This window comes from Canis lupus, chromosome 32, assembly GCF_048164855.1.
Source record: "Canis lupus baileyi chromosome 32, mCanLup2.hap1, whole genome shotgun sequence".
Taxonomy (NCBI): domain Eukaryota; kingdom Metazoa; phylum Chordata; class Mammalia; order Carnivora; family Canidae; genus Canis; species Canis lupus.
Window position 1 is genome coordinate 22948479 of NC_132869.1, and position 22603 is coordinate 22971081.

The 22603-nt window shown below is 37.2% G+C and overlaps 1 protein-coding gene across 1 annotated transcript in view; it reads left to right on the forward strand.

Annotated features, from left to right (window-relative positions):
- The first annotated feature begins 2044 nt into the window (after window positions 1–2044).
- UNC13C (unc-13 homolog C) overlaps window positions 2045–22603 on the forward strand; it is a 548174-nt gene continuing 527615 nt past the window's right edge. Inside the window, exon 1 of the mRNA XM_072808724.1 lies at window positions 2045–5039. Within this exon, the coding sequence (XP_072664825.1) occupies window positions 2048–5039 (2992 nt within the window). The 5' untranslated portion in view covers window positions 2045–2047. The remainder of the gene's footprint in view (window positions 5040–22603) is intronic.

Below are 22603 nucleotides of genomic sequence, written 5' to 3' on the forward strand. Positions count from 1 at the left end.
TTCATATTTTTTGAGACAGGACTTCACTTCAGTTTGAACTTTCCTGCTCAAAAATTGTCCAATAATTATTGCTTAGAACAATAGTTCTGAACAAATAATGCAGGTCAGGAAATGTAGAACAATTTCATGAAATATCAGAGGCATTGACAAAATTGTTGCTCTCATTTAAACAAGAAGTATTTGTTTTGAGGTTTGATAGACTCAGGATCTTAGAACAGGATAATCTCAGGATTAGTTTATTGTGTGAACAGTTTATTGTGTGAAAATCCTTTCCTTACTGTCACTTAACTTTCCAAAGTCTTCTCTCCAGAAGGAGAGGTTGTGTAGGGGTACAATAAATATTTTAAATTTAATTCAGGAGTCAATTTCTTGATATTTATGTTAGTAGAAAACAGGTCCTGGCTTGTAATTATAAATGAATACCAACTTGTTTTACATAAGAGGAATTAGATTCTAACAGTTTATGAAACCCAAAGACAAGGACTTCTGTCTCTTTCTCTTCTCCATCTTTATGTCTCCCCTTCTCATTTACATTGCCCTGTTTCTTGTGAAGTTTGGCTCCTGGCCAGAGCATGTTTTCTCCCAAGTCCCTGCAGAATGTGAGTGAAGTAAAGATGGCAGATTTCCAATTAGAGGGAGCTTATCAAGAGTCAGCCAGCTCCTAAAACCATATGCAGTTTCTGATGTTACTCTTTAAAGAATTGCCTAGATTATTTACCTATCTAAATATATAGCTCAATGTTAGCAAAGGCTTTCGGCTGTTACCATTATTCTGTGGTATCTTTCAACTGTAAAATAGTTAAGTTCAATTGAATTTTATTTCAATACGTACGACATACAAAGCATGGTGATGGTGAACCAGGAAAATGGATGTAAACTTTCTTCTCTTCCTTTTCTGTTTTCCTCTTCTGCTATTTCATGTAATTCAAGATAGTAACCATCATATAGATTAGGTGCTGGTGTGTCACATGTGTTATAAAATATGAAATGATTGGATGAATTATATCTGACCAGTTTTTGATTATCTGTAGATATATCTTATTTGTAGCAAAATTTCCCTTTGTAATTTGGTACTCAACCTCCAGTCATAATTCTACCCTGGGGACGCGTTCCCTGTCATCTGTCACAGGGCTGTACCACTTAATTGGGATGGCTCAACTCTTTCAAGTCATGTCCTCTCAAAACTTAGATATATTATCTGAATTTTCAAATATATTTTCTCTTGATATTTATTTCATTATATGAAATATTTCTCAGTTGGATGACTTTATTTATTTAAGAAATTTCCAGTCATTGAATATCTAGGAAAGTAAAACGTTATTTGAATAAGAAAAGGTCTTAAATACATGAATAATATTAATTTGATAAGTTTTAAATGCCTAGGATAGGGAGAAAATTTAATTTTAGATGCTTATGTTTGTATAAAAAATGTACTTTTAGGAAAGGAAAGAAAGTGGAAATGATAATATTGTGTAGTCAATGTAGCTTCTAAATTTGCCTATTATCTTACATAGCCTTTCCTAAATAACCATTATTACCTACTATTTCAGTTCATATATTCAGTTTAGTTGTGTCCACCCATAAATGATTTAGGAAGACAAATATAATTTAAACATAGTAATGGGTACAGATTTGCTTTATAGTTATTTTAAAAGTAACTGTACTGAAATTCAGATATTCCGCTGCCCCTTCTATAATTTGCCACACACTGTGTATCTCGAATACTTCAGAAAAATGTTAGAAATAGGATAAATCTAGAATTGATTTCTGATACTCATTTTAACCTTCCTTTCTTTTAGATACTCTGTGAAGTTATGTGGAAATGAGAGAGATTCATGGAACCTCTTCTCCAGGAGAGAATGTCTTTCATAAATGGAGCTTTGCTTCTGGTTTTCACAGGACATTGACACTGCAGCAGAGCCCCTCCTGCTATTTTCAATAATTCACAGAACATCTGAACAGAGATGCTCGCCTTGGATTTACAGATTTTCATCCTGAAACCTTGTTTACTTCCTTCAGGCAGAAAAGTATGTACTAATTGCTCTCCATGGTGGCTAATCTTTTCAAGAGCCTGATCTTACCTTACATACATAAGCTTTGCAAAGGAATGTTTACAAAGAAATTGGGAAATACAACCAAAAAAAAGGAAAATCGTCAGCAGAAAAAGGATCAAGATTTTCCTACTGCTGGCCAGACCAAAACCCCCAAATTTTCTAATACCTTAAAAAGCACTGTAAAGAAGATAGCAAAGTGTTCATCTACACGCAACTTATCCACTGAAGAGGAAGAGGCTAATAGAGAATTTTCCCTCTCACCAACATTCAGTTACCGAGTAGCTATTGCCAATGGCCTACAAAAGAATATTAATCTAACCAACAGTGATAATGAGGATCTGCCTCAAGAATTATCTTCAATTGAGAGTTCCTATACAGAATCACTCAATGAACTAAGGAGTAGTGCAGAAAACCAGGCACAATCAACACACACAATGCCAGTTAGACGCAATAGAAAGAGTTCAAGCAGCCTGGCCCCCTCTGAGGGCAGCTCTGATGGAGAACGCACTCTACATAGCTTAAAACTAGGAGCATTACGAAAACTGAGAAAATGGAAAAAGAGTCAGGAGTGTGTCTCATCAGATTCAGAGTTGAGCACAATGAAGAAAACCTGGGGAATTAGAAGTAAATCTTTGGACAGAACTGCACGAAACCCAAAGACAAATGCTCTGGAGCCAGGATTCAGTTCCTCTGGCTGCATTAGCCAAACACATGATGTCATGGAAATGATCTTTAAGGAACTTCAGGGTATAAGTCAGATTGAAACAGAACTTTGTGAACTACGAGGACATGTCAATGCTCTCAAGCATTCCATCGATGAGATCTCCAGCAGTGTGGAGGTCGTGCAGAGTGAAATTGAACAGTTACGCACAGGGTTTGTCCAGTCTCGGAGGGAAACCAGAGACATCCATGATTATATTAAACATTTAGGTCATATGGGTAGCAAGGCAAGCCTGAGATTTCTAAATGTGCCTGAAGAAAGATTTGAATACGTTGAAAGTGTGGTATACCAAATTCTAATAGATAAAATGGGCTTTTTGGATGCACCAAATGCTATTAAAATTGAATTTGCTCAAAGGATAGGACACCAGAGGGACTGCCCAAATGCAAAGCCTCGACCCATACTTGTGTACTTTGAAACCCCTCAGCAACGGGACTCTGTCTTAAAAAAATCATACAAACTCAAAGGAACAGGAATTGGAATCTCAACAGATATTCTTACTCATGACATAAGAGAAAGAAAAGAGAGAGGGATACCATCCTCCCAGACATATGAAAGCATGGATATAAAGCTGTCTACTCCAGAGCCCAGAAGCAAGAAGAATAACTGGCAGTCACCGGATGACAGTGATGGAGAGCTGGAATCTGACCTCAATAGAAACAGTTATGCTGTGCTTTCCAAGTCAGAGTTTCCAACAAAAGGAAGTACTTCCAAGTCATGTTCAAAATCACACAATGCTAGAGCCAAGAATAAAACTGCTAGTAGCAGCAGAATTTCAAATAAATCTGATTATGATAAAATTTCCTCACGATTGCCAGAATCAGATAATTTGGAAAAACAAACTACAACCAATTATGCAGATGCTACACCCCTCTGGCATTCACAGAGTGATTTTTTCAGTGCTAAACTTAGTCGTTCTGAATCAGATTTTTCCAAACTGTGTCAGTCTTACTCAGAGGATTTTTCAGAAAATCAGTTTTTCAGTAGAACTAATGGAAGCTCCCTCCTGTCATCTTCAGACCGGGAACTTTGGCAGAGGAAACAGGAAGGAACACCCACCTTGTATGACAGTTTGCAGGATCAACATTTGAATGAGGTTGTTCAGGGTGTCCAAGGGCAGAGTGAAATTGAGAACACAGAAACTGTGGAGAGTGGAATGAGTAATGGCATGGTGTGCGCATCTGGTGACCAAAGTCATTACAGTGATTCTCAGCTCTCTTTACATGAGGATGTTTCTCCATGGAAGGATTGGAATCAAGTAGAAGAAAAAGCTGACTTAGGTTTAGATTCATCCACCCAGGAAGCTTTTGACTATGACACAAACAGCCTATCTGATACACAACTAGACGTTTATAATAAAGACCTAGAAGACTTGGGAAAGTGCCACAGTGACCTTCAGGATGACTCTGAGAGCTATGATTTCACCCAAGATGACAACTCATCTCCATGCCCTGGGTTGGATAATGAACCACAAGGCCAGTGGGTTGGCCAATATGATTCTTATCAGGAAGCTAATTCTAATGAGCTGTACCAAAATCAAAACCAATTGCCCATAAGGTACCGAAGTCAAAGTGAATTGCAAAGTGATGACTCAGAGGATGCCCCACCCAAATCTTGGCATAGTCGATTAAGCATTGACCTTTCTGATAAGGCTTTCAGCTTCCCAAAATTTGGATCTACATTACAAAGGGCTAAATCAGCCTTGGAAGTGGTATGGAACAAAAGTACACAGAGTCTCAGTGGATATGAAGACAGTGGCTCTTCCTTAATGGGGAGATTTCGGACATTATCTCAATCAACTGCAAATGAATCAAGTACCACGCTTGACTCTGATGTCTACACAGAGCCTTTTTATTACAAAGCAGAGGATGAGGAGGACTATAGTGAACCAGTGGCTGATAATGAGACAGATTATGTTGAAGTGATGGAACAAGTCCTCGCTAAATTAGAAAACAGGACTAGTCTAACTGAAACAGATGAACAAATGCAGGTATATGATCACCCTTCATATGAAACACCCTATGAAACCCCACAAGATGAGGGTTATGATGGGCAGGGAGATGATGTGGTCAGTGAAGGGGGATTGGAACCATTAAATGAAACATCAGCTGAAATGGAAATAAAAGAAGATGAAAACCAAAACATCCCTGAACAGCCAGCGGAAATTACAAAGCCAAAGAGAATCCGTCCCTCTTTCAAAGAAGCAGCTTTAAAAGCCTATAAGCAGCAAATGGCAGAATTGGAAGAGAAGATCCTGGCTGGAGGTACTCATGTTTTCATGCTACATTTTGAGATAGTTGTGTTTTAACATTGGGTGGTGATTCTTTGGAGCATGTTCTGTGTTGACTTTTGGGAGAAAGAATGTATTTGCACAAAATTTTCATGTTTATTTTGAGAAGGGTGTTGTTTTACTCTGCTGCTCCAACAAGTTGGGCTTGATAATTTAAAATCAAAGTGTTTTCAAATAGTACATACTAAAATGAGGTGTGGATCAAGATTTCTCTGTTAGCATTGGTACTAACCCCATTTCATATTAACCAACTTTGTTGCATCCATTATGAAAAAAAAAGGTGAGTAAAGTCAAAGAGCAGCCTGGGATTGTTCCTTGGTTCTCCTAGGTTTATAGGGATGAGGAAATGTTGTAGTTAATCTTAAAGAATTAGAAAGCATGGATCTCCCAGACTTACCACTTCCTTTACCATCAAATCTATAGTTTGGAGCTTGCCAGTAGGAAGAGGTGGGTCTGCACAACCAACCCTAACCAGTCCCATAAAAGAGCATTACCTCCTTCACTGCTTATTGACGCAGCTGAGGGAGTATAATAGAGCCCAAACCCTAGGCCATGTCTGAATGGTCATGAGTCACTCTTTGAGTAAGAGTCAATATTGAGTAGAGTCAGCTTCCCCTCTAAAGAGTGGAATTCTCTTCCCCCTTATGGAAATGAAAAGAGTAGTTTATTTACAATTTTATTTGATTTTCTCAGGGAACAATTTTGGATCATACACCTGTAAAAATGAGCCACTATAAATAAAAACATTTTTTTTACTTTTTATTTTTAACTGAACTTCACCCACACTTACCCCAATCCCTTACCATTTATTTTATTTGCATGCTTATCACTTTACATCCCTGGGATAGTTTGATATTATCTCAGTTGTAATGAATTATGTATTTTACAGTTTTCCTTATTTATGGCACTGTAATCTTTAAAGTATTTGCATAATATCTCATAAAGGTATATATATTTGTGTGATCAACTGGTACTTGCCATTATGAAATAATATAACAATTTCTGAAGGCAGCAGCTGATTATATCATTTTGTCCTGAACAGAATTGTGATAATACACTACTCCATACTGGTCGTTTTCTCATTGATGGGGTGGATTCTTGAATAGTCAGAAAACTTTATTGTTAAACTGTTTCAGGACCTAAGGCAGTTGGAATAACAAGATTGTCTGCTCTAAAAAAACCCAAAAAAACAAAATAACCTCTGTCTATATAAAACAACACACCTTATGTAATTAAAGAACAACCTAAATCAAAGGGATCTTGGGTGCGTTGGCTGTGACTTTGTTATTATTTTCAGGAGGCAATTTTCAACTATATTTAAAACCGATGTGAAAGTGCAGAGTAGTCAAAATTTTATGGAAATAATAATTCATATTGGAATAATAACTATCTTATTTAAGAGTGATGTTTAATAGTTAAATATCCTTATTACTGAAACTCAGTTAATGTTTCTTGGGATAAAGACCAGCAGTTTGGCATTGTATTTTTATTTGCATTTTATTTGTATTTTATTATTTTTATTTGTATTTTATTTGTATTTTATTTGCTGTGGGCAAATAAAATACAGAGGGCATAGTAAGACTAACCAGTATGTGTGCATGTGTGTCTGTTCTGATGCAATAGATGTTTCAATGCCAAGTGGTTAAAGAATCTGAAATATTAGGCAGCATTATAAAAATTACAAAAAAAGTATCTTCATTAACTTTTAAAAATTTCAAATTAGTGTCTACAAAATAGATTACCATTAGTATTGACCCTTCGAGTAGTTAACAACCTTAGTAACAAACAGTGACACTTAATCTTAGAGAACAGAAATACACTTAGTTGACTACACATTACCAATTTAAGAATCCTAAAATAGGTAAAACAGCGTTGTATCATGTACCTGACATACTAGCCCTGGCTAATCAGGACCTCGACCCCTTCCATCATCTTGGAACTAGGCTTGTTATCCTTGAGCCAGCTTTGAATGGAATCTGTTGGGGATCATCTATCTAAAGGAAATCAGACACACATCTTTAAGATGCTCTCTGGTTGCTTGAAAGGCACCAGATTGACTACCCAGGAGGCCGCAGTAGCCTAGATTTTAAAGGCCATCTTTTCTCCCTTTGGCAGGAGCCAGGCAGTTGTCTCCCTCCTGTGCTACCAATATGCCTCAGGAGGAAGGGCAGCCAAAGAAGGGCATTTTCAGGCCCCTTCACTGCTCAGAGCATCCCAATGAGGTGCCAATTGTCATGATGGATTTTGTGCCTATGGCCATCTGCTTTCTGGGCTTTGGGCAGATGCCAATAGATTTTCCTCTCCGTGACTACCTAGTCAGCATTAGGTTGCAGTGCTGTCTTTTCTCCATTACTAATCTGGCAAGATTAGACTGTAGAGCTCTTGCTGTAAAACTCCATGGGATGCTGTTTCCCTGATAGAGCTTTATGGAATTTTAAGCTCACAAATGTAAATTATTTCAACTTTTGTCTTCAGGGTCCTTGTAAAGAGGAATTTTAAAGACCCTAGTGTTTATACATATAAATATTTGATCATAATGTTCTTGAGAGCCTTCACCTTGAATAGCATGCTGGTGGGAAAGAGATTTTGGAACATGTGTAGCCAGAAACTTCAGGAGGTCATTTTCTTCCCTTGTTGCTGAACCCTGCTGAGTGGTGCCCTTTGTGTAGCTGGCCTGAACTCCACACCCTGATAGCGACTCCGATCCCCCACTTCTAGCCCTGTACCACCCGTCAACTGGAATTAACTGTTGTCTCTTCTGAATTCCCAGATACTTGCCTCTTATGGCATAATCTCAGTTTGTGCACATTTCTCATTTTCTCTTCTAAACTGTAATCTGGAGATGAGAGGTTTGTCTTTTTAATTCTTTCATTTGTACTATCCCCAGATCAGTGCTTTATACAGAATTGGCACTGAGTTAATGTGTTGAATTAAAGCCTGAATTAAGGGAAACAGGATAATAAATAAAAAAACACAACAAGCCTCAAAGTCAAATCAAAATCTAAACTGTGGCCTTAATTGCTAAGACTATGACTTTATCTTTTGAGAGTTCAGAAGTATGGTGAGAAATAAAAATCATCATTATTATTATATTAATTTTTTTAATTTGATTATAGTTGACATACATTCTTACATTGTTTTCAGGTGTACAACATAATGATTTGACAAGTCTATACATTATGCTATGCTTACCACAAGTATAAATACCATCTGTCACCATACAGTGCTATTACAGTACCGTTAACTATGTTCCCTATGCTGTGCCTTTTATTTCCATGACTTACTTATTCCATAACTGAAAGCTGATATCTCCCACTCCCCTTCACCCATTTTATCTAACCCTCTCTGCTCTTGTGAACATCAGTTTGTTCTCTGTATTTGTAGGTCTGATCTGCTTTTTGTTTGTGTATTCATTTTTTTTAGATTCCCCTTATCAGTGGAATCCTATGGTATTTGTCTTTCTCATTCTGACTTATTTCACTGATTTATTTCTTCATTCTTTTTCATTGTCACAAATGGCAAGATCTCATCATTTTTTATGGCTGTCTAGTATTTGTGTGTGTGTGTTTGTGTGTGTGCACATGCCCACAAATCCCCCACATTTTCCTTATCCATAGATTGCTTCTATATTTTGACTATTATAAATAATGTTACAATAAGCAGAGGGGTGTATTTATCTTTTTGAATTCTTATTGAGCACTACTATATACCAGATACTGTCCAAGCAGTTTATCTGTTTTTATTTTTTTCTTACAATACCACTATGAATTTGATTCCATTATTATTCCATTTTACCAGTGAGGAAACCAAGCTGCAGAAAACTTGCATAATTTACTCCGTGTCATACAGATAGTAAGGGTTGGATTTAGAGTTAAGCAGATGGTTATTTTGGTTAGAAAAGCTATATGCTTACTCACTTCAGAGATTGTTTATTCATGTTTTAAGGTGGAAAAACATGATGAATAAGGGATAGCATTAGCCACAGGTTTATTACAACTAAAATTTTCATTAAAAAACAGTAATCATATGAAAGGCACTGAAGTTTTGATATAAAATAGTTCATTCTCAGTTTTTCTGCTTCAAGTCTCCAGTACATATTATAAATCAAGGCTTGTCGAGCTCAATAAATACAGTATAATAGCAGCTTGAAGGATGATGTATTTGAAGTCTGAGTATACTTGATCTGGAATTAAGAGGCTAACAGCAATTTGAAGTAAATTTTCTTTAGCAGAACAAATCTTGTTCTGTTTTGAAATGTCTCCCAGTCTGTGGATTCTGAAAGAGTCTATGACATCTGTAATTAGCATAATAAATGATATTTCTACCATGGTGTGCATTTTGTTTTCTGATAGTGGTAGAACTTTGTGGAAATATTTTGGCTTCAAAAATATGAAATTGAATGTAAAATATTTTCCTAATGTTGAGATTTTATTACATTAGACCAGTGGTTTCTAGTCTGGCCAATTATTAGAATAATCTGGGGACTTTTTGTAGTACTTGTTGTATCCAACAAGAATTGCTGTAAAATTATTAATTATTAGGATCTGGTCACTAAATGTGTTGATTTTGTGCTTCTGTATTGGGGCCTATGGATATTTATCCAAAACTGTAGGTGCTATTGATGGATTATGTGTACCCTTATAAATAACACCACACACACACACACAAAATAAAATAAAATCCAGAAAATTCCAAAGTGAAAAGTAAAATTAACAGCTTTCTTCAGAGAAAGATAATTTGTTCCTGACACTCTATAAACACACATACCTCCCTTTTCTTTTTAAGTTTAATGTAAATGGTATTACATTTCATATATTCATGTTCTGCACCTTGCTTTTTTTACATGAAAATATATGTTATATAATAATATAATATGTAATAATAATATAATATGTATTTCATGAATATATATATTTGAAAGATCTTATTATGCTGTTACCTGCTATATTATTTTCAGTAACACAGAGATTTCCACTATAGTTATTGCATAATTTATTGAGTTGGTGCCCTATCATTGAACAGTGAAGTTTCTTATAAACTCACAAAAAAATGCAGACTTACTAGCTGTCTTTGAGCAAATGAGATAACATGTACAATTTGCTACATGTGAAAATTACTTGGTTAATAATGGACTTCCTCCAGCTTTGGAGAGTTAGGAACTCAGGAATTCTAGGTCAATTCATAGCACCTATTATAATTGTAAATTTATGTTTATGTATATAATTATTTGATTAATGTAGATTTCTGCTACTGCACTAGCTGGTAGAGTCAATGAGTGGATTTTTCTTTCTGTTGCTATTATAATGCTAGAACCTAGGTCAGTGGCTAAGAGTAAATAATAAATATTTGTTTACTAGATAAATATACACTAGCCTATGTTGCTGGACTACCTAGTTTCACATATGGTGGATAACTCATAAAATTCAAATACACTTCAGTGTTTTTTTTTTCAATCAAAAGGGCATTTTAAAATTATGTATATTTTAACATAATATAATAGGCAAAGCATGATTAAGAATGAAAGCATTACTTCTCCTCCTTTTGCTTAATCACATCTGTGAGAAGGCTAGCTATTCTATGATGCTATAACCTATACATCTACATAAACTTAGTTGAATTTACTCAAATTCCAGGCTTAATGTTTAAGAAGAATAAATATTACAACTAAGTTTTGGGGCTCTTCGGGCCCAAATCTATCAAGAGGTGCCTCTCAAACTTTAGGGTCCAGGTCAGGAGGGATGGGGTCTGCCTTTTTAATATTCCCCATAGGTACTTTTAGTGCAGGTGATCATCAGAACACATTTAAAGAGTGATACTAAACACTATGTAGCAAATATTTCATGTGCCCACACAAATATTTCACCTTCTCTTCTTTTCAGATTAGAAGAGATAGAATCGGCATAAGAAAGCACAGGAACAATTTTCTTTTTTCAAAAAAAGATTTTATTTATTTATTCATGAGAGACACAGAGAGAGAGGCAAGAGACACAGGCAGAGGGAGAAGCAGGCTCCATGCAGGGAGCCTGATGTGGGACTCAATCCCAGATCCTGGGATCACACCCTGAGCTGAAGGCAGACGCTCAACCACTGAGCCAGCCAGGAATCCAAGGAATAATTTTAATAACTTAAAAACAGATATAGAATGATTTCCTAGTTCTTCAGAGCAGTAGGTTATTATATTTATAAAAAGATTTTGGTACCATCTATACATTAAAGCATAGGAAAGTAATAGATATATTCCTTGAAAGGTGTGTGTAAACTGTAAGTTTTAGAAATCATCTATTTCGAAAGTTCTAGGAGATTTTGCTGTAGAAACCATTCAATGCATATTTTATCTACAGATAAATTACCATCATCCTACATGTCCCACATTGTATCTATTTTTGCAAGTTTGAGGTTTGTTTATTATTATTTTAGTAGTAATAGTAGTAGTAGTAATAGTAGTAGTAGTAGATCTTTACTCAAAGTAAGCATAGCAGTACTGATCATAGTAGAGAGCAACCCGTTTGTAAAATGTTCCATCAAAAAGTTATGCATAGCAATAAACTTTTAGTTTAGTATTTTTTGCTTTTTTAGTAATTTAGGATTACCTATAATATAAAGTGGTTGTTTTGGTTTTTGAAATAAACTATGATCTAGAAAGGAGACTTGTGAAGAGTGAAGTGGGCAAGGGCCCCTAGAAGCAGCAGAATCAGCTGGCATCTCTACTTCTTGCTAGACCTAAAGCCCAAATGCACAAGGGGAAATTCTTCTGCATCTTTCTAGAATACAGGACTGGGAACTCAAAGAACATTTGAGGAGGGAGACATAATGGTGGTGTATATAAGATTAGTTCCAAATGGAGCTGAAAGTTTTCTTTTGTTTTTCTTTTCCTTTGTTCCTTTTCTTTGTTTGTTTTTTAGCTTTTGGTTTTATTATTATTTATTTATTTTTTAAAAGATTTTATTTATTTATTCATGAGAGACACAGAGAGAGAGAGAGAGAGGCAGAGACACAGGCAGAGGGAGAAGCAGGCTCCTCACAGGGAGCCTGATGCGGGACTCGATCCCTGCACCCCAGGATCACACCCTGAGCTGAAGGCAGATGCTGAGCCGCTGAGCCACCCAGGCGTCCCTTATTTTTAGTTTCTTTTTTTTTTTTTTGTAAATTTTTATTTATTTATGATAGTCACACACACAGAGAGAGAGAGAGAGAGGCAGAGACACAGGCAGAGGGAGAAGCAGGCTCCATGCACCGGGAGCCCGACGTGGGATCGATCCCGAGTCTCCAGGATCGCGCCCTGGGCCAAAGGCAGGCGCTAAACCGCTGCGCCACCCAGGGATCCCTTATTTTTAGTTTCTTAAGTGAAGCTGAAGGTTTCAAAGTATATTTGGTGTGAGATAGAACTAAGAGAAAATTAACCAATACATACTTAATATCTTCCTAACAAATTCAATTCTAGAAGTTTTAAGGACATACCTAATTCTCGCTATAATCTTGGGAAGATTTTATATATATTCACATGCTATATCTATCTATCTATCTATCTATCTATCTATCTATCTATCTATCTATCTAATCTCCACACTTTAAAAAATGAGATGACTGAAAGAGAAGCAAAACCAGGTCTAGGTCATACAGCTAATAAGAATGTTGATGGAATCCGATGTATATCTGACAGAATCAAAGTCTGATGGTATTTCTGTGACATCCCATTACATTTGTGGGAAATTCTTAGGAAAGGGCATGGCCCATGTGCTTCTTGGTCAGCCAGTTTTGTGTTTTTGTGTTAGGTGCTATAGTAGTGATATCTGTTAACACAAAATGAGTAATAATGATCTGGGGTAAGAGGTAGTATCACATTTTTAAGAAGTTTAGAAATCTAGAAGGGTGACCCTTGTCATATTAAAAGACTTTATTAGGGGTAAAGAGGTGCTAATAACTAGTTTTTGCGGAATGAAACCATTCTATAGGAGGTATGGAAGAAATACACAAGGATACACAAAGGCCATTTATTAATAGGAATAATAAAAATGTGGAGTTCAAAGATTTTGTTTAATTATGATTATTAATGGCTCCCAAACTACATACCTGGAATGCTTATCTTTGTGAAGAAGCTAAAAATGGAACACATTTTTCAAGAAAATATTAACTGACAATGAAAAATGGTGATTTCCAGATTGTATTAGGAGACTGCAGTACAAATTTCTGAATTCCAGAGATTCAAGAGTGTTATGTCAAAATCTCAGCTAAATAGGTTTTTCTTTGTTTCTGCTGATGTCATTGTCCATGTTCTTCCTGCAAGTTCAAAATGAGAGAGATATTCTACAGAAATTGTTACTCAATTGTGAGCTTTCTACATGGAATGAAATAAATTCTGAGCCTGATGTAAGACACAGTAATGTATAGCCTAATCAGTTGTTATGGATTAGATTAAAATGGGAAATACCAGGACCTAGAATAGATGTACCCATTGAGGTAATTCAGGATCTGAAGCTCAGGAGCAAGTGAGGGGAGAAGTCCAATGTGGCAGAGAAAATCTGCCACCTAGAGATAATATTTTGGATAATGGGTGACTACTGAACATCATCTGGGAGTCTAACTCTGGGTGTCAGTTAAGGAGGTAGAGAACTGCTAGGAGCAAAGAGTATTGAGGACTGAGTGAGGTGGGCAGGAAGTCGCTTTTTGCTGATAGGGCCTTGGTTACTTGGTTAGGGACTAAGGACTAGGGTGTTGGGAGGGCTTTAAACATCCCAGAATGTGCACTCTTAAGAGAAAAGCAAATCCCAGAGGGACCTATATACTAGACAAGTTATTAAGAAGTGACCTACTTACCTGAACGAGGGTTCAAAGTCAGGAATGAGTCTCTAAAATAGATTACAAAATAGAAAAAAGCTTTATTTTCTCTGCTGGCATCCAAAGACTGAGTCTGATTTGTAGGCAGAATGACTTGAGGCTGAGTCCCAGGTTCCTGGGATACCCTGACCCCAAATAGAACTATTCTTCATGTTTAAGTTATTAACTTAAGTTGCCTCCATAGACTCTAAGTTCAGATAGAACTACATGCATTAACAGACTTTTTTTTTTAAGATTTTTATTTATTTATTCATGAGAGACACACACAGAGAGAGAGAGAGAGAGAGAGAGAGAAGCAGAGGGAAAAGCAGGCTCCATGCAGGCAGCCTGATGTGGGCCTTGATCCCGAGACTCCAGGGTCACGCCCTGGGCCGAAGGCAGGTGCTAAACTGCTGAGCCACCCAGGGATCCCCTATTAACGGACTTCTTATGTCTTATTTCAATTTATAGCATGCTGCTGCTTCTCCTTTTTAAAGGAAAATATGTTACAGAATCTTGTCAACTACTTCATTCATCAAACTTGGTTCATGCTGGCTCTCAGCTAATCCTCGAAATAAAAGAAATCTTAAAAAAAAAAAAAGAAATCTTCAGAGGATAAAGTAGCTACCATTTAGCAGATTCAAACAACTGTGCTGTGACTCTGTAGGCAATCCCAAAGGGTCCTAAAAATATATTAAGCAATGCCATTTTATAGGAATGTATCTTTCCCTACTCCTCTAACAATCCTTACTGTCCTCAACTTACCCTCACTTTTTCCCCAGGTCAAGGATGGTTACTACTTTAAAAAGGGTAGTACTGGGATCCCTGGGTGGCGCAGCGGTTTGGCGCCTGCCTTTGGCCCAGGGCGTGATCCTGGAGAACCGGGATCGAATCCCACATCGGGCTCCCGGTGCATGGAGCCTGCTTCTCCCTCTGCCTGTGTCTCTGCCTCTCTGTCTCTCTCTGTGACTATCATAAATAAATAAAAATTAAAAAAAAAATAAAAAAAAAAATAAAAAGGGTAGTACTTATTTTGAAGTATGTAATTTGATGTTTTTGTGGGTATATTTTTAAAATGTAGTATCGATACACACAAGCACACAAGTAAGTTTTCTTAAGAACCCTATAAGGTAGGTAGTTTAATAATGGATAACATTTATTGAGTTCTTTGCTGTGTCCCAGACACTATTCTAGATATTTTATGCTGTAGTCATGTAACCCTCAAAATAACCATATTAGATGGGTACTATTATCTCCATTTTATAAATGAGAAGCAGACATAAGTAAGGGGAGGAAAAAAAAAAGTAGCAGAACCAGAATTTAGAATGAACTGTTTCTCTTCCAGATTCTGTGTGTTTACCTACTGCAGCCTAGTTTAGGATTTTGGAAATTAAATGTTGGTATTCAACCAAATAAGATGGAGACCTGAGGTGATAAAATGTTGATTTACCTGACAGCACTGACTTGTCAGCAGACCTGTAATTACAAACTGTTCTCTCAGATCATAGGCTAGCACCCAAGCTACCGGATCATTCTCCCATTTAACATAATATTATTACCAGCAACATGATTATCCAAGTGTCATTTCTGTGTAACTTGTGATAAAAGGAATTGTTGACTGCATGTAACAGTGGCAACAATAAATGACATTGAAAATGATCTTATTTCTCAGAGATGTAATTTAAGCTGCTTCTCTTCTTAATGCCTTTTCGGATACTTAGTGATGTCTTGTGAAAAGTCCAGGATTTTAGCCATCTAATTCTGTTCTTTAGTGATTATAATTAAAGATACACACACTCTCGGGCAGCCCCGGTGGCTCAGCAGTTTAGCGCCACCTTTGGCCTGGTTTGTGATCCTGGAGAGCCGGGATCCAGTCCTGCATTGGGCTCCCTTCAGGGAGCGGGCTTCTCCCTCTGCTTGTATCTCTGCCTGTCTCTCTCTCTCTCTCCCCCTGTCTTTCAAATAAATAAATAAATAAATAAATAAATAAATAAATAAACCTTTAAAAAAAAAGATACACACACTCTCATGGGCAGACACACAACACAGAAAATGTGAATTCACTGAATGCTTGGTGTGGTATTTACTTTCTGAGGGAAACCAATAGGAAATTCCCAAGTTGGTCAGCATTCCTTTTGGCTTCTCTAAACACATAAAGCAATTTTAATATTTTTAAAAGTTAGCTATCACATATATTTAATCCTTATAGAACATCAGTGAGATAGATTATAGCCAACCTCCTTAAGTCTCTAACCTCAAGGTAATTAGCAGTAGTTATATAGTTATATAGCAAGTGATGGGACCAGGTATCAACCTAGGACTTCTGTATCCTTCTTTTGTGCTCTTTGTACAACAAAACTTTCTTAGCTAATTGTGTGGGTTGTGCTTCTTTCTCCTGGATGTTAGAGCATCTGATCTATAAAAACCTCTGGGGTTATGTCAAGGTATTTCTCTGCCAGTTCTTAAAGTTGGTTATTGTCAGATTTTAGAATGCAAAAAAAATCACCTGGGAGTACTCAGTTAAAAAATGTGAATTATTTGATCCAATTTCTGTTGATTCCAATTCAGGAAGATCCTGAATTGAGAAATGCTTACTGGCTAATAGTTAACAGATCCTAAGTGCTCTCCGGCCTTCATTCTTTCTTAAGTGATTTCATTTGCTTCTTTGTCTTGAGTTCATATCTGTATGCTAATGGTCCTAAATCAGTGTCTGTGGGCTAACCCTCCAAGACTAGTCCACTATACACATTAATTCTATCATCACTTCACCTGCTAGTGAATTAATTCTTCAGTAAATATCAAATTGCCTGGCTGGGCATTGGGATAAAGTGGTGGCAAATCTTTGTCAAGTGGGTGAGGTGAATTTAAATTAAAAAAATTACAGTAATATATCATTTTGCTAAGAGAGCATATTCTAGTTTTGAGGTTAGCAAAGACTTCCTATAGTAAATGATATTTGATCTGAGAACTGAAGATTATACTGAACTAAGCTAAGAGGATAGAAAAAGAGCATTCCAGGCAGAGAAGATAGCATGGACCAGGGTCCTATGGCAGAAGACAGCTTGATATGTTTGAGGAACCTCAAGAAAGCCAGGTGTGGCTGACATACATTAAGCAAGTCAAATAATGAAGTGACACAAAACTGGTATAATAATCAGAGACCAGATTTTTCTAAATCTTGTGGATCACTTAGGCATTTTGTTGTGTTTTCTCTTAGTAACCATGGAAAGCCATGAAAGGGATTGCTAAATGAATATAGGACTTCCATTGAACAGGATCTCTCTCAAGCCTCATGCCTAGCACTGAACTCTTTTCTTCTTCTGTGTCCTAATGTTGCTTCTTCTCCTGGGTTTCCTATCTCAGTAAATGACACCATGATCCTCTTGTTTGCTCACCATGATCCTCTTGTTTGGCTCCTTCCTTGTCACTCTATAGTGGACATTTGCTTATTTTCTAACCCATAAATAATCTGAATTTCATTCCTATTGGTATTCCTGAGTATGTGAGCCCTTAGAGGGAAGGAGTGCCCTTTATCTTACTGCAGAAACTGAAGGGAGCTGGAACTTCCTTCTCCCCATGCCTGGCAGTCTTGGCTTGAGCACATACATGACTGAGAACTGGCTGATGGGAAACTTCTGCCAAGGACTTTGAGTTTGAATCCATCATTTCACAAGCCCTGGCATTTTTTTTTTAAGATTTTATTTATTTATTTATTTATTTAAGAGAGCATGTGTGCACGAGAGAGAGAGAGAGGGCGAGCACAAGCAAGGAGGAGGGGAAGAGGGAGAGGGAGAAGCAGACTCCCCACTGAGCAGGGAGCCCAATGTGGGACTCAATCCCAGGACTCTGGGATCATGACCTGTGCCAAAGGCAGACACCTAACCGACTAAGCCAACCAGGTGCCCCAAGCCCTGACATTTTTGCCACATGATTATCTCTCAAATACAGTTCTCTTATCTCCATTGTCTCTACCCTCGTTCTAGCAACTGCCATCTCTTGTGTGGACTATGTTAGAGCTTCCTAACTAGTCTTTCTGTCTCTTTGTCCTGTTACCCCTTGCCGTCCCTCAATCTGTCATCTCTCTGCATCCAAAGATACATATAAATCTGCAAAACTACAAAAAGAAGTAATTGTAGTTACTTTTAGGATGAAGTCCAAACAAACAGTAAACCCATTGTATTGGAGATGCCTGTTTGCTTACTGTTCTCCTCACACGAGGTTATAAGCTCACAGGAAGTAGAGGCTGTGCGGTGTACCCTGGCATTTCTTAGGATGCCTACCATGACCAGCAGTGAAAAGCAGAATATTGTGGTTAGGAGCATGATCTCTGGAGTCAGCCTGCAATTGTGCAATCTTAACCAAGTTGTTTAATTTTTCTGTGATTCACTTTACTTACTGAGAAAATGAAGAGATCATAAGAGTATCTTTGTGAGAATAAAACAAAAATAAGATGGACTTTCAGCTGAACCAATAGGTAATCAGTAGGGAGCCAATCTACCTAAGAAGCATAAAGACTTCTTTCTATGATCTTAAATAATTTCTAAGAAACATGAGCCCAAAGCCAAATGCTACAATTACCTTCCTATATATTTTTTAACTGAACTAAAATTACCATCCAGCATGCATTTTGGGAAGTGATCAATTATGTGATTATTTTTGTGGTTTGAATCCTTGAAAGACTCTGGGCACAAGCTGCTCCACACAGTATTAATAGCTAGTTATTGATGTTTTCATGAAACACAAAAACATGCAACTGCCTGAACTCCCTGGCTTGTTAACTGTTTTGCCTTAGGGCAGCTTCAACATAGAGAACTAAGTAAGTCCATCAACATTTATTGAGTGCTTAGAAGTGTGATGAGCTCAAAATTAGGACTCTGGGAGGAGAGAAAACAGGATGCAAAGACATAGATTCTTTCCTTGATGAGGTTACAGTCTTGTTTAGATCACTTAAGCATTATTTCTTGAGATAACTATTGTGAGAAGTCTTGTGGCTTATAACTAAATATTACATCATTAATTGTTCATTCACAAAACAAACAAACAAACAAAAAAACACAACAACTGAATAGCATGTACCTGAATGTATACTGTCAGGGTCACCATAGCAGAGTCGACACAGAAAAGATAATTTATAAATAGATGACTAATGACAATTACTTTTTAGTTAGTAATTATTATTTAATTCATAGCCGTTAATTATTACTATTAATAAGCTTGAGGATAAAAAGGAGTCATAACATTCAAAATAATAACTGACATTTATCCAACCCAAAGTATGTATTAGAGGTAAACACTTTGTATATGCTTACTCAACTGAAGCACTTGAGAGGTGCAGCAGATGTCTCTGGAATTTCATGTCACCCTCCTGAGACTTCCTCTGATTTCAGCTGTGGCTGTGGTGGACCATCCTGTGGAAGCTCAGTTTCATCCTTCACTGATAACCTACCACCTCAGCAGGTGCCTTCATTCTTTCGGATTTCTGCTTTGAAATCTCCCTGACATTCAGGGATTCTCTTAGGCACCCTCAACAAGGGTGTTTGGTGGTTCTTAGGTATATGCAGCAGACTTCTGCTCTGTAGGAGACCACACCTCTGGAGGTCCCGAGTGGAGCCCCTATTGTCTGCAATAAAGCACCCTTAAGTTGGTGTTTCCTCCTCCTCTGCATCATTCTCCCTGTTCCTCATTCCTGCTTCTAGATCACCTCCCAAAGAAACTTCCTATCCTCAAAAAAAAAAAAAAAAAAAAGAAAGAAAAAGAAAGAAAAAGAAAAAAGAAACTTCCTATCCTCATGTCTTTGCCCCAGCCTCTGCTGGGGAATCCAAACCAAGAAGTGAGGCTAAGGCTATATTCTCATTTTATCAATGGGACGACAAAGCCTTGGACCATTGAGCTGAGTGTCACTTACCTAGCTGACTCACCTTAAGCAGAACCAGTGTTTGAATATCTTTTCTTAATTATTACCCCCTCCTCTTGTGAACAATAAAAAGGTACTTGCAAAAAAGATAAAAATGCCTAGGTTGCAGGGACCTTTGATCTCAGGAAGTGAGGTGAATTGGGTTAGAAATTTTTGTTAGTGACAGTAGTAAGTGAGCAAAAACACTTCTGTATCATTGAAAAATATCATGGCAAAATTGTGTAGAAGTCAGTGGGGCTTCCATCATCCTCTTTCCCCCTGCCTCCCCACCTTCCCACCCCAATCTCCTGGGCTGCCGTGTGGTGTCTTCTGATGATTAAATGTCCTGTGGACACCTGCTCTCTGCTTCATCCTCTCTTGCCTTCTCAACATTCCTTTGTACAATGACTCTGATTTTTATTATTATTGATTTTTGGTTAATAAGCTGCACCTCCTGGGAGTGTTTGCATTTTTAAGCCTTTTCTCTTCTGTTACACAATGCCAAATTTGATGAAGGCATTTTGGGCCATGGCAAATAGGTTGGGTATAGTTTTTGGATAGCAGAGCTTGTCCAGATATCCTGAAATCATACCATTTTAGCAATGAAGCACACAAAAGGCTAGGCTTGAGTGGAATCATCTTTGAACAATTTGAAGGTTCTACATTTTGAGGTAGAAGGACTGATCAAAAGAAATGGAAAGAAACAGCAATCTTTCTAGCCACTTACTTGGGAGGGACACAAATGTATGCATTTGCCTGTGTGAATATGCATGTGTGCATGATGACCTAAATGCAGGTCTCTGGACACATGATGTTCATTGATGACTTCTATAGACAATGTAGAAATAAAGATCAAATATAGTAAAACTCTGATCTGGCTGCATAAAATTAACCATGATCATAGTCAAATATGTTCTCAGCCTCCTATGGTCACATTATTTTTAAAACAAATTTTTAAGCAAAACTAATATTTTGATGTCACTCATGAACTTTGTCATAAATGTTGCTTGTTACAACACTAAATTTTTACATGGGTGCTTGACACTTATGGCCTCCTGCTTGGGTAACTCATTTTCTGCTCACAACTTAAACAGATAGTGAAGTATTAATTAGAGGGATTTCCTTCTCTTATGGAAAAGACTCTATATGTCTTAAAGCCTAAGGAAGAGTTACATCAAATTTATAGTTCAGGATCTGATGATTGCTTTGTGCTTAGTATTATTGGGTTATGATGTAATCATTTATTTCTGTAGTTGGATTCTGTTGGTGGCTTTGATTACCCTGGCATTGTTCAATGTGAGTGTAAGTGATTTAGAAAGAAGTAGTTTGGGGAAAGGGAGTCATTCCCATGTCAAGGTAAATCAAATCATGTTGATAAGAAAACAGTTTGATTACAAGACTGAATAAACATGAGGAATGCTTGAACAAGCCTAGAAGAGAACTCTTCAGAGAAACTTCGTCCACCTTGTTGTCCTTCCCCATTGCATTGGGGGATGATGACTCAAGTTTGAAGTGGAAATTCCTTTCAGAGAATTGTTTGTCATATTCCCTGTGCCACAAGGTATCTGAAGTTTTGACAACTCATGCTCACTCTTTTTAAAGTCAACAGCAGAGCAGCCTGGGTGGCTCAGTGGTTTAGCGTCACCTTCGGCCCAGGGTGTGATCCTGGAGGCCCGGGATCGAGTCTGAAGTCTGGGCTCCCTGCATGGAGCCTGCTTCTCCCTCTGGCTGTGTCTCTGCCTCTCTCTTTCTGTGTCTCTCATTAATTAATAAATAAAATCTTTAAAAAAATAAAGTCAATAGCAGGAAACAAAAGAAGGCATGTGGATTTAATGTGGCATTTCTTAGACTCATGGGTTTCTAGGCTATTAGGAACCTTTTAAATCATTTAGGCTAGTTCTGTCATTTAACAGTTGAGGGAAATGAGGGTCTAGAGGTCAAGTGGGGTTTTTTGTTTGTTTTGTTTTATTTTTGTCCAAGTTCACGCAGTAGTTGCGCTCAAAAATTTATTAGAAACCGATTCTCCTAAAAAAAAAAAAAAAAAAAAAGAAACCAATTCTCCTGATACAGTCGATGTAAAACTGTATGCGGCATTGCAATAGAAGGATGCTGCTAATCAGATAGCTGCTTCCTTAATGATAACATAGATGCAATTAATGACTAATCGCTTCAGAGTCCACTACCTAATTTGTAGAAATACAAATAAATGCAAAATACTCAATGCACTTCTATTTACCAATATTGGAATGAAAATCTGAAAATACAAAAAAATAAAAATATAAGTAAATGTTAAAACATTTTTGAATGAAGTTAGAGAAACATTACTTTTGATACCTCTTAATTCCTAATTTTCTCTATCACGTGATAAAAATGATTCTTTCGGTTAACTTTCTAACTTTATATTGTTGTCATTGAATTTTAGGGCTGAAATGGCTGCAATGGGTCTTGTAAATTTTGAGTACATTGTTCACAAGCCCAGATGTGTGCCAACATCACTTGCATGTATTTTACATACAAAGGTTCCAGGGTCACACTCCTGAGGATTCTGAGTTAGTAGGTCTGGAGAAGGACCTGGGGATTTGTATTGCCACTAGGATTCCTTAAGTTTCTGAAGACCAGCCAGGTTGGAGAGCTAACCCAATCCCCTTGTTTCATATATGTAAAAAGCTTAAAACTCAGATATTAACATGCCTGGGTCTTTTTTGGGGGGATGGAGGGTCAGCGCATTGAGTGATGAGAGAGGGAGCACATTCTTTAGAAAGCTGATCCAAGTTTCAACTTCATGAAAGCTCTCACACTGAGCTGCTTGAGCACATATAACCTATATTTCC